Raw genomic sequence first — 12,921 nt, forward strand, 5'->3', positions numbered from 1 at the left:
AGTGGTAGCAGCACAGCATGGAACAGACAGGGCAGTAGATGTGTGTGTGGTTGTTTAGGGGTAGTGATAGTGACCGCTGTGTAGCGGTAATTGAAGTGGCAATAGGGGGATTAGCAGCATCCATATAATATGGTAGGCAAACCAGTGGCAGTGGCATGGTGGCAGCAGCCATATGGAATGGAAAATATTGGTAAGCAGTGGCTTGATGAGGCATAGTCAGCAAGGACAGGTCTGTTCCTCAGCCTCAGCCGGAGGTGTGTGAAAATCCTCATGGATCCATGCATCGTTAATTTTGACAAAAGTGATGCTTTGTACACAGGTGGAGGATAACTTTGTTCGGATGTAACAATGCTATCTGCTGCTTTTAAAACTGTCTCTGAAATGATATTGGAGGATGGTCAAGACAGTACAGAGAAAGCAGACAGAGTGAGTTCCGGCCACTGCTCCAATCTGCATGCCCAGAAGTCCATAGGGCCAGGGAACACGATATGAGCCAGAGAAATGCAGAGTCCAAGCAGCACTGAACTTAGGTGTTGAGACGGTACGTCTCTATTTGCTGATTCCTGTTAGGCTTTATTCACACATCCGTGGAACACGGTCCGTGAGATACAGGACTGGCATCGGCATCCTGCTTAGTGCAGGAGAGCACGGCGTCATTGGTTGCTATGACGCCATGCACTTTGTGCCACCACAGCAGTACAGTAATGCACTCATATAGATCATACGAGTTTATTACTGTACTGCGGCAGCACAAAGCGCACGACGTCATAGCAACCAACGATGAAAGAGACAATGCAGCAGCACCCTGCAAATCAGATAAAGTACAATAATGCCCAAAATTATAGTGCTAATGCTACGCTTATTTATAAAGTGAGATGCTTGGCCAATGCATTTGGTACAAAACCATCTGAGCCCGTCTGCTGTACGTCAAGGCGATCTCTGTTAGACGGGTCCTAACACTAAATACTACTTGTTATGCGCCATAATGGCCGCCATAAAGTTCAGGGAGTGTTGGATCCACATGTATGCTGGATCCACTCTGCTTTTTACCATTTTTGGTGCCATAATGGCCTCCATTACTTACAAGGGATGCAGGTACCAACATGCATGCCGAGCCCACTCTATACATTTCCTTGTGCCAGACAGCTTCCAATGAATGTAGTGAGAGCAGGCTACAGCTTTATACTGAAACTAATTAAAATCAACCTATGGGGCAGACAGGCTAATCAGGAGTGCACGACTCGCTGGAGTGCCACATCTCCAGCATTGTAAATCTGCAAAAAAAGGGGGTTAGTCAGCACCTCCCAGTGCGCAGGTGCACGCCGCCATGGCAAAGACCTAGAGGAAAAAAAAGGGACAATGCAGCAGCACCCTGCAAATCAGATAAAGTACAATAATGGCAAAAATTATAGTGCTAATGCTACGCTTATTTATAAAGTGAGATGCTTGGCCAATGCATTTGGTACAAAACCATCTGAGCCCGTCTGACGTACGTCAAGGCGATCTCTGTTAGACGGGTCCTAACACTAAATACTACCTGTTATGCGCCATAATGGCCGCCATAAATTTCAGGGAGTGTTGGATCCACATGCATGCTGGATCCACTCTGCTTTTTACCATTTTTGGTGCCATAATGGCCTCCATTACAAGGGATGCAGGTACCAACATGCATGCCGAGCCCACTCTATACCTTTTCTTTGTGCCAGACAGCTTCCAATGGTAAAAAGCAGAGTGGATCCAGCATGCATGTGGATCCAACACTCCCTGAACTTTATGGCGGCCATTATGGCGCATAACAGGTAGTATTTAGTGTTAGGACCCGTCTAACAGAGATCGCCTTGACGTACGGCAGACGAGCTCAGATGGTTTTGTACAAAATGCATTGGCCAAGCATCTCACTTTATAAATAAGCGTAGCATTAGCACTATCATTTTTGGCATTATTGTACTTTATCTGATTTGCAGGGTGCTGCTTCGTTGTCTCTTTTTTCTCTCTAGGTCTTTTGCCATAGCGGCGTGCACCTGCGCACTGGGAGGTGCTGACTTGCTGACTAACCCCCTTTTTTTGCAGATAGCAACCAATGATGCCATGCGCTCCTGCACTAAGCAGGATGCCAGTCCGGTATCTTACGGACTGTGTTCCACAGACGTGTGAATGAAGCCTTAGTCTGGGCCGACACATGGAAAGATTTCTCCATCATGTTGATGATACTGAACTGACTTATCCTGTGGCTTCTGCTGCTTGTGGGTAGTGGAGGCGGAGGAAGGTGGGTGACTGCGGGGGTCAGAGAGGGGCCTCCTGGCCAGACACTGAGACGGCAAGCTGCATGCACAGTGTATCTTGGTAATGCAGCAATTTGGCCTCCATTTCAGTAACAGGAAAACATTCCCTGATTTTGCTTTGATAGTGATGGTCTATAAGCATGGCTATCTATTATAAGATTGCTTGATGGTAAGGATGTGCCTGTCCAGCTTGCCTGACGACTCAGTTGTTTCTGGAAGTGCCCCCACTGAGATAATTGGTCATCATGGCCAATATCATCATCAGCCTTGTCCATCTGCACAAGCAACTCCTACTCCCTCTCCAATAGCAGCTCTTCATCCTTCACTTCCTCCTCCATGTAACTTTCTCCGTATGAATCTGCAATAGCTACAGGGCGGCCAGCAAGATGGGTAAGCTGTTCTTCTTCCGCCGTCTCTTGCTGCATCTATGTGCAAGGACAGTCTCCTTGACATGACCAGAACCCTATGCAAGCCACTGTACTTATTAAAAATGTGGGGCACGACAAAATTTCTCGCCCATATTCATTGGGAGACACAGAAACCGTGGGTATAGCTATGTCCTCTAGGAGGCGTTGACACTAGGCAGAAGTTGTTAGCCCCTCCCACTGCAGCTATACCCCCTCCAGCCTGGAGAAAGAGCTTCAGTCTTTTCTAGTGTCAATAGGAGGCAAGATCTCCCTGCTCCACAGGGTGGTTTCCTGGAAGATTTTTTCTTTTAGTTTTTTTTTTTTTTTTCTTCAGGTGGGAAACAGTGGTCGCCTAGCCTCCCTGTTCTCCCGGGGGAGCATGCCAGTGTTGGTCCGCCACACTGCCTCTTCCCCCACAAGAAGACAAGGTGGACCAGGGCAGCCTCGCTCCCCTGCATCCCGCCAGCCGAAGGGTCACCTATCCAAGTCCCTCTTCCAGTGTCCTGCCACTACAGTGCCATTAACTGAAGAGGTGACCCTGCTGGAGGCAGAAGAAGGGTGAAGATGGTCGGCAGGACAAGATAAGTAATACCTGCTTCCAGCCATCCCAGCTCTTACGGTCTCCTGCGTGACTCGGTTTGGCGGGGGGTGGTTTAATGGAGAGGCATTCTGGCCGGGTCTCTGGACGGTCCCTTCCGGTCCACCCAGTTACCGGGGGAGGTAGAGAACAGTACGGGGGAGAGCGCTCGGCCCTCCAGAGGGCATCCAGCTGGCGGGTGTAGTCGCAATCTCCGGTGGAGAACGGTGACAGGCGGCTCTGCGGGGGTTACAGGACGGGCGCGCGCACTGAGGCAGCAGTGAGAAGGCCTGAGGTGGAGCCGGATTATCGCGGGGCCTGAGGGGGAGGAACCTTCTCTTCCTGCCACAGCGCTAAAGGAAGTTCTTCTTAGGCGGGCATCCTCTTCCGGCTGCAGCTCGTTTTCCTGGCTCTGGTAGGAAGTCTTGTCCCCTCTCTCCTCAGGTCACTGTACCCTCTCCAGCCTCGAGGTGTTGTTTTCTCTGGGTTAACCATCATGTCTGATCCCTAAGCTGCCAATAGCTGTCCATTATTCTGCTCCATGTGTCAGGCAAAATTCCCTTGCGGGCAACCAGATACTGTCTGCACTGCTTGTCAGGCATTCAGGCAGAGCCTGTACTGCCACCTTCCCCTCTGGTGTCTGAGTTGCCGGATTGGGCCAAAACCATCTCTCAGGTGGTAGAAAACCTCTTTAAAATCTCCCAATCCACACTATCTATAGTGGGTCGCTTGGGTGAGAATCCGCCACAAGCGCAGGCTGCACCTCCCTCAGGTGCACCCTCCAGAGCTTCTTGCTCGGGTGATTCCCCCTGGAGCACTTGCCTCTGGTGAGCCCACCAGTGCACGGCAATCACAAAAGCGTCCTAGAGCAGGACATGTTTCCTCCTTAGACACATCTCCCTCTCCACCTTGTGTAAGATCTCACTCAGGCTTTTCTTCCCCTGGGAACCTACCGTCTGAAGGGGAGGTAGAGAATTCTGATTTGGACATGAATACGGAGCAGCCTTCCAAGTTTGCCTCCACCGTAGATAGCCTCATTGCTGCTATCCTTGACACCTTTTAGGTGCAGGATGATTCCCTCTCCACTGACCAATAGAGGGTATCCTTTTTCAATCCAAAACAGGTCTCAAAGGTGTTTCCTCGCCATAATGATTTTTCTGCAGTGGTTTCTAAAGCTTGAGATCACCCAGACGTGCGCTTTACCACCCCTAAGAAGCTGGATGTTTTATATCCATTCCAAGCGGATTGTGTGTCCACGTGGGCATCCCCTCCCAAGGTCGACCCACCAGTGGCACGGCTAGCCAAAAATACGGCTATTCCTGTAGCCAATGGATCCTCCCTTCAGACTCCTGAAGATCGCTGGATGGAATCCTTGACGAAATCCCTCCTTGCAGCTACAGGCGGTGGCAAAGGCGATCTCTGAGTGGGGCAGCCAGCTGGACCAGAACCTGGTTTCCGAGGTCCCTGATCAGGACCTCCAGTCCTTGGCACAGCTGATCACCCAGGCGGGGAAGTTCCTCTCCGAGGCGTCTTTGGACGCAGGCACCCTCATTGCGCACTCTTCTGCGCTTGCAGTCACCTTACGCCGCAAGCTCTGGCTAAAAGTGTGGGCAGCGGACGCAACTTCCAAGCGCTCCCTAACCGGACTTCCCTTCGCGGGGGGCCCATCTCTTTGGGACCCGGCTGGACGAAATTATTTCCGAGGGCGTGGGAGGTAAGAGCACCTATCTCCCACAACCTAGAGCGAAGCGTGCATTGCACGCCAGGTCAGGTTCCTCCCGTGGTAGGCCCTTTTGCCGATTTGTTAGTTCCTGCCCCGCGGCGAGCTCTTCCGCGGGGGGCGGAGTTTTACCTCCCAGTATCGGCGCAAAAAGCCGTCCTTTCAGGCACAACCATCATGGCGTCCCAGAGCTCAGGCCGCTCGACCTTCTGCGGCTAAGCAATCCTCAGCCTGAAGGTGCGCCCCCACCCAACATCTTTCAGGATGTCTGGCGGACCCACGTCTCAGACGCTTGGGCACTCGAAATTGTATTTTCAGGTTACATTGAGTTCTCGTTCCTCCCCCCAGACAAGTTTTTCCAATCCCGTCCTCCACGGGACCCTGAGCAGGCGGCAACCTTCTCCCAGGCCATTCAGTCCCGCCTAGACCGGGAAGTCATCTCTCCGGTTCCCAGCAGAGATGTTCAAGGGGTTCTACTCGAACCACTGCAGGCTCCCATCCATCCGCCTCTGCATGAAGGTGTTAGGGAAGATGGTCGCCTGTTTCGAGGCGATTTCCTTTGCCCAGTTCCACTCTCACATGTTCCAGAGAGCAATCCTGTCCTCCTTGGACAAATCGTCCGAGAGTCTGGACTGTCCCATCCGCCTCTCTCCTTAGGTGAGGTCGTCCCTCTGTTGGTGGCTGTCGGTTCCAGTTCTGGGAAAGTCCCTCCTTCCAATGTACTGGATAGTTGTTACCTCCGACGCCAGTCTGCAAGGTTGGGGAGGGGTTTTTCCTCCCAGTACAGTCCAAGGCACATGGTCTCGGTCGGAGTCCAAGCTTCCGATCAATGTCCTGAAGCTCAGGGCGATTCTTCTATCCCTCCGGCACTGGACCCATCTCCTAAGGGGTCGCCCGGTCAGAGTTCAGTCGGACAACGCCACGGCGGTGGCATACATCAACCACCAGGGGGATAAACGCAGCTCTGCGGTGATGCAGGAATCTGCCAAGATCTTGCGGTGGGCGGAGGCCCACGTACCGGCAATTTCAGCAATCTACATCCCGGGTGTGGAGAACTGGACTGCGGACTTCCTCAGCAGGACGACGATAGATCCGGGCGAGTGGTCCCTGCACCCGGAGGTGTTCGAGGTGATCTGTGTACGTTGGGGTCGCCCGGACGTGGACTTGATAGCCTCGAGACTCAATCGAAAGCTTCCCATCTTTCTCTCCCGAGCAAGAGATCCGAAAGCATGTGGCGTGGACGCCCTGATCTCCCCTTGGCAGGGGGTTCTCCCTCCTTTAAGTGTTTCCCCCCTTCCCCCTCCTACCCAGGGTTCTACGGAAGATCAGGATGGAGGGCATTCCGACAATCCTAGTCGCTCCCTATTGGCCCCATCGCGCGTGGTACGCCGACCTCATTCTCCTTGTAGGTGACGTCCCTTGGTTGCTGCCACTCAGAGACAACCTTCTTTTGCAGCGTCCGGTCTTCCATCAGCATTTAAGGTCTCTTCGTTTGACGGCTTCTGTTGAGGATGAGAGGTTCTCCATGGAGTAAGATGTGGATGAGGCAGATAATAGTCTGGTGTGTGAGCCAAACTGACACAAACGTGGGGGTGCCAATAGAACCTAGCCTTGGTGCTGCCTTCCCATTGCTGAGAAAAACATTGAACTACTGGGCTGTAAAAGTCATATATTGTCCCTGCCCAAAACAGCTGCCCCGGGTATCCATGGTAACACCTTGCTGCACAGTGAGAATTGCAATTTTAAACAATTGAACAATTGTTTTTTTTAAAAAAAAAAAAAATGGATAGCTGGTCAAAAGTATAAATATCATGCCACAGAATGAAATTTTGGTTAAGGTGCAGAAATGCGCCACCCTTACCACAAGTAAGTGGCATAGCAGCAACTGCACTGGCAACTTGGCCAGGTGGGAGTTTGCACACAAGCAAATTGCTGGTCGCAAACAGTTATGTATGTCTAAAAGTGGAGGATTCTGAGCAGGAGAACAAGTAGCTGATGATGGCAAGTACACTGTACTGCTTGGGAATGTGGACCGGCTGCCGGAGAAAGAGGACAGACTTGCTCTGTTTTTGGGAGGTTCTGGCAGTATGTTGCCTCTGCTTTTTGATTATTTCCACCGCCCGCCTCCTCTGTAATATCTCCTTCTCCCAGGTCCTGTCCAACAAACAGTAATCATCATAGTCCTCATACTCCCTGCCACTTTTATTAGTATGTGATATATCATGATAGGCGCCTTGATTCCCTGCTCTGTATTTGCCCTCATTGCCACTTTCTCAAGTCCTCAATATTGGATTTTGAGACAGCACACCAAATGATCTGCAAAAAATTAGTATTTTTATAGATTTTTCAACATCAGTGGTACATGTTATTGCAACGTTTCAGGCCCAATTTTGGTGCCCTTTATAAATCATGAATCAGGTCTGATGCAGTAATGCTTTCACTAACACAGATAAAACAATGCAATGTTTGTGGTAAAATGTATTTTGAACTATGTGTTCACTAACACAGGTATAAGAGTACATTTTTTGCGGTGAAATGTGTATAAACTACACTGTCGCAGCAGTGTGTTGACTAATAGGGATATAACAATGCAATATCTGCAGTCAAATCTTTTCACTAAGGATACAAGATGAATACAGGATAGAAGAGGGAGAGTTATGAATGAGAGTTGGATAAAGTGGAACTTAAAGAACACAGCATCATCCATCTGGTTGTTAAATTTTCCAGAAAATTATCCAGAAAAAAAATTAAATGTTGTTAAATTGACCCACCAGTAGCGCTGATAGTGTCCATAGGTCAAGCACAAAAATTTGTGTCTACATTTTACACAACTTCTTGTATTTCTTACATATCTTTTTAGACTGGACGAAAGGAAAGAAGTGATGCGCTAAACTCTGCAATAGACAAGATGACAAGAAAAACACGAGACCTGCGCAGACAGGTAAGTAATAAAACAATAACCAATATATCCATATGTGAGTAAAGAAAGTCTATTGTTCTTATTACGTTAATATCTGATTGGCAGGAATCCAACTCACCACACTCCTGCTGATCAGCTGTTTAGCCCCCCTGCCGGAAGTTCACAGCTCCCTCCATTGGGTAGTTGAACCTGCATTCCAGTAACTCCATCCATGATACAGTAAATGGAGTTTTGTGATTCCAGCACTTACTTCAGGTGCCTGAGGAAAGGTGATCAGCAGGAGTTAAAAGTAAGTGGTTGCCCAGAACCAACATCACAAACATTGCAAACTGGGCCTGGAAAAGAGTCATGGTTATGGCTGATGACTGACAGTCTTCTACCTAGTTTTCTCTCTTTATCTCTAGGAGAGAACCGCCAACCATCAGCAGATGGGTTAGAGTGCAGGAGATTATGAATAACCATGACTCTTCTCAGGTAGATTTGACTCCTTTCAAGGCCTGAACTGCAATAATTATGATGCTGGTTCTCTGCAACCACTTACTATTAGCTCATGAGTGACACACAGCATTTCTGTCACTACTTTATACTGCCCTCAGTACGGTCAGCATAAAGTTGATGACAGGTTCCCTTTAAGTCCCCCAATTTGGGTTTTAGCTGGTCTTTCTTTGCTTTGTCTTGTTTTAATCCGTCATTTTTATACTTTGTAGCTGCGTAAAGCTGTTATGGATCATGTTTCTGACTCCTTTCTGGAGACAAATGTACCACTACTTGTATTGATTGAAGCTGCGAAGAATGGAAATGAGAAAGAGGTCAAAGAATATGCCCAAGTGTTTCGTGAACATGCAAACAAACTTATTGAGGTAAAAATAAATTATATGGGACCTCACAGTCACATTAAAATTGGAAAACCCTCCTAAAAATGTCATATTTTTTATTGTAGATTTTTTATATGTCTCTGAAGTAAATCTTGTTGGTGCACAACTTGGGGGGGGGGGGGGGGGGCGACGACACAATTGCATTTTTAACCCCTTAGTGACATAATTAATTTTAGTCTTAAGGACCAGTAACCTGTTCCACCATAACATTTTAAATTTTTCCTTCTAATATTTATTTATTTTGCGGGATGGGTTGTAGGTAGTGTTAAGCGAACTTGCGATTTGGCGTTCGGGCTATCTAAGAATTCCATAATGGATTCCATTACCACGGACCATAACGTAATTCTATGACGGCATGCACCACAGAATTCCATTTTGCATTCCGTCATCATAGAAGTCTATGCTGGACATAGACTAGTAGGTTTTTAGGAACCATTTGGGGTATATATAGTGTATTAAATAACTTAAATTTTAGGGGGAAAGATTAAAAAAAACTGTAATTTTTACATTATTTTATGGAATTTATTTACGTCGTTCACTGTCGTATATCCTAATTTTATTATTTGTACAATGATAATGCCACATTTCTATATATTTTTTGACTATTTTTCACGCACATACATGGCGCATCAGTTGTGATGATGGATGTCAAAATGCACCAGACAGAAAAATGCTGCATGCTTAGTTTTTCTGTCCGGCGCGATCAGTGTACAGACGCTGGATGTGTGCACTGAAGTGCTGTGCAATATATCGGTTGTGTCCAGTTCCCAGCCTAAAATACCTGGCCGGACTCAACTGACATATGTGCAGGTAGCCATAGTTTGTATCTGTATTTTGTATCCGTAGGATAGGCTACCAATATCGGATCAGTGCAGGTCCAGCACCATGCACTACCGCATATCTGCTCTGACGCCAGAACTACACAGCTCCTACGATTGTGTAGTGTACGGAGCTGGTAACTCACTGCAGCGCTGCTCCCATTGAAGCAAATGGAAGCATCACTGCTGTTACCAGTTACATCCACTACACAATAGACAGAGCTGTATAGTTCTGGCTTCCAGTCCTGGAGCTACAACTGAGGGAGGGATAGCTGTGGGGTGCCCTACCCTTGCGAATCTGATATTGATGGCTCATCCTGAGGATAGGCCATCAATATCAAATTTCTGGACAAACCCCTTAAGGCCCCAATAGTCACATCAAAATTGGAAAAAAAAATCATCCCGAAAATGTCACTTTATAAATTGTATATTTTGAATATATGGCTAAAATAAATGTAGTTGATGCACGTAAGGTGGCCCATTGCTCTAAACTCATATAAAATGAATGGAGGAAGGCCATGCATGCTTGGTGTGCTCTCTTTTTTTATTTTGAGCACACCATTTTAGAGGTAGGGGCAGGTCCCAGAGGTGGCACCCGCACCTATCTGACATTGGTGGCATATCCTAGTGCTATGCTACCAATGTATGAGGTAAGGCAACTCCATTAAAGGGGTTCTCCGGGAATTAAGAAAATCAAAATACTTAAATATTACTTTATTATAAATATATTCACAAATACCTTTAATTATTTATAATGGCTCGTTTTGTCTGGGGAGCAATCATCAGGGGAAACAAAATGGCCGCTGTTCTATTTGTTCACACAAAACCTGTCCTGATCACACATGAGGACAAGTTACTGTCACGGATGGTGTTGCAGAAAACTAGAAGTCACAAATAAAGATCCAACTGACTTGATCCCAAACTAAGGAACATATGGGTGAGCCCTACAAAAGCCCTAGAGCTCTCCCTGACTGCTCAGCCCATGCAAAGATCTTAATGATAGAAAGTTGCATGCCCCCGTACCTAGACTAACACCTGAAAACCCTATAATAGTGAGGGGACACGACCACCGGCTCCCTGCACTCAATACGGAGGGAGTCAGGGTCACCTAGAATCAAGCCAACAGGAAAACACAAATAAAGGAATAGACTTATCTGAGGAACCAGCAGTTGCAGCATCTAGCAGTGAGCACAATCCATGAAGTGGTATAAACCGCTAAGTGAAGCAGTATTGCAGGGGATATAAAGGGAGGCGATCACTGCTAATAGATGACAGCTGGGAGAGGGAGGAGAGATGACAAAACCAAAACAAAAGAACATCATGCAAGAGGTACTGAAGAACGTCTGTCAGAACTTCTCAGAGATCTGGCGGTGACAGTTACTTTACAACACTGAGGTAAAGAGCTGCCTCATCCTCCTCTGTGCTCTACTTGTCAGGGATTATCATCCTGAATACAGATGATAAGAACTTTAGCTGAATCTCTGGGGAATTTAGTTCATGAGGAGACATAAAGTACAGAGAGGACGGACAGGACAGGCTGTGGTAATGTGTTGCTGTGGTAATAGAGACTGTAAACAAGAGTGCTGCTGCTCAATAGCCACACCCCCACCTTCCTCTTATGTCTCCTCATCATCTCCATTCCCACAGAGATTCACCTGTATTCAGGATCATGATTACTGACAAACGGAGCAGAGAGGAGGATGAGACAGCACTATGGCTCATTGTGTTGAAGTAACTTGTCCTCCTATGTGATTAGGATGGGTTTTGTGTGAACTAATAGGATGGCAGCCATTTTATTTCGCCTAATGATTGCTCTCTAGACAAAACAAACCATTATAAATAATGTAAGGTATTTAATAACATAGGAAAATAGTTAATAAGGCCGAAAAAAGACATCTTTCCATCAAGTTCGGCTTGTTACTCTGCAAGTTGATCCAGAGGTAGAAGCCAATTTTCCCTACTTAATGGGAAAAAAAACTCCTTCCCGTCTCCAATCAGGCAATCAGAATAACTCCCTGGATCAACGACCCATCTCTAGTAGCTATAGCCTGTAATATTATTACATTCCAGAACTACATCCATGAACTCTTCTAGTGAACTCTCCATCACCACCTCCTCAGGCAGAGAGTTCCACAGTCTCACTGCTCTAAGGGTCCATTCACACGTCCGTGTGTGTTTTGCGGATCCGTGGATCCGCAAAACACGGACATCGGCGATGTGCATTCCGCATTTTGCGGACTGCACATAGCCGGCACTTAATAGAAAATGCCTATTCTTGTCCGCAATTGTGGACAAGAATAGGACATGTTCTATTTTTTTCGGGATCGGAATTGCGGACCCGGAAGTGCGGATCCGCAATTCTGGATCCAGGCAGCACATCGTGTTGCCCCATAGAAATGAATGGGTCAGCAATTCCGTTCCGCAAAATGTGGAACGAAATTGCGGACGTGTGAATGGACCCTTACCGTAAAGAATCCTCTTCTATGTTTGTGTACAAACCTTCTTTCCTCCAGACGCAGAGGATGCACCCTTGTCACAGTCACAGTCCTGGGGATAAATAGATGATGGGAGAGATCTCTGTACTAACCCCTGATATATTTATACGTAGTTATTAGATCTCCCCTATATTTGTGAATATATATTTATTATAACATAATATTTAAGTATTTACATTTTTTTAATTCCTGGAGAACCTCTCTGTGTTCCAGCAAATGAATTATGCTCAACTAGTTGCACTTTTTTTATAGGAATCATTTCAGGGTACACATAAGATTGAGATATATCTATCTATTTATAAACTTTTATTCATTTATATTGTGATGGGGAGAAGGTAAAAAGCAGCAATCTCCACAGATTTTTTTTAATTTTATTTATTTTTACAGTTCGTGTGGTATCAATAACATGATAATTTTCTTGTGTGTCAGTATGATTATCGTGATGCCACATTTATGTAGTTTCTTTTAAATGGTTATTCTGAACTCAGACATTGGGGGGATATTGCCAGGATATGTGTCCAATGTCTGATAGGTGCGCATCCCACCTCTGGGCCCCACACCTATACTTAGAACGGAGCCCGTAAAGTCCCGGAGGGTTCACCGCACATGTGTGGCTGGCCTCCATTCATTCCTATAGGAGCGTCAATGATAGCAGAGTGTACTGGAAGTCCCGTTGAAATGAATGGGAGGAGCACCGTGCGCCCTCTGGGACTTCACGGGCTCTCTAAGCATAGGTGCTGGTTTCGCTAGGATATGCCCCCAATGTCTGATAGGTGCGGGTCTCATCGGTGTGTAGAGTGCTGCTCTCATCAAGAGGAGCATTTTGG

At 47.0% G+C, this 12,921-nt stretch overlaps 1 protein-coding gene across 1 annotated transcript in view; it reads left to right on the top strand.

Moving 5' to 3' along the window:
• The window catches only part of LOC121009553 (catenin alpha-1), a 120,096-nt gene that overhangs the window by 39,167 nt on the left and 68,008 nt on the right, over positions 1-12,921 (top strand). Inside the window, exons 8-9 of the mRNA XM_040442765.1 lie at positions 7,847-7,927; positions 8,614-8,766. Coding sequence (XP_040298699.1) covers positions 7,847-7,927; positions 8,614-8,766 — 234 coding nt within the window. The remainder of the gene's footprint in view (positions 1-7,846; positions 7,928-8,613; positions 8,767-12,921) is intronic.

This window comes from Bufo bufo, chromosome 1 (genome assembly GCF_905171765.1).
Source record: "Bufo bufo chromosome 1, aBufBuf1.1, whole genome shotgun sequence".
Lineage (NCBI taxonomy): Eukaryota > Metazoa > Chordata > Amphibia > Anura > Bufonidae > Bufo > Bufo bufo.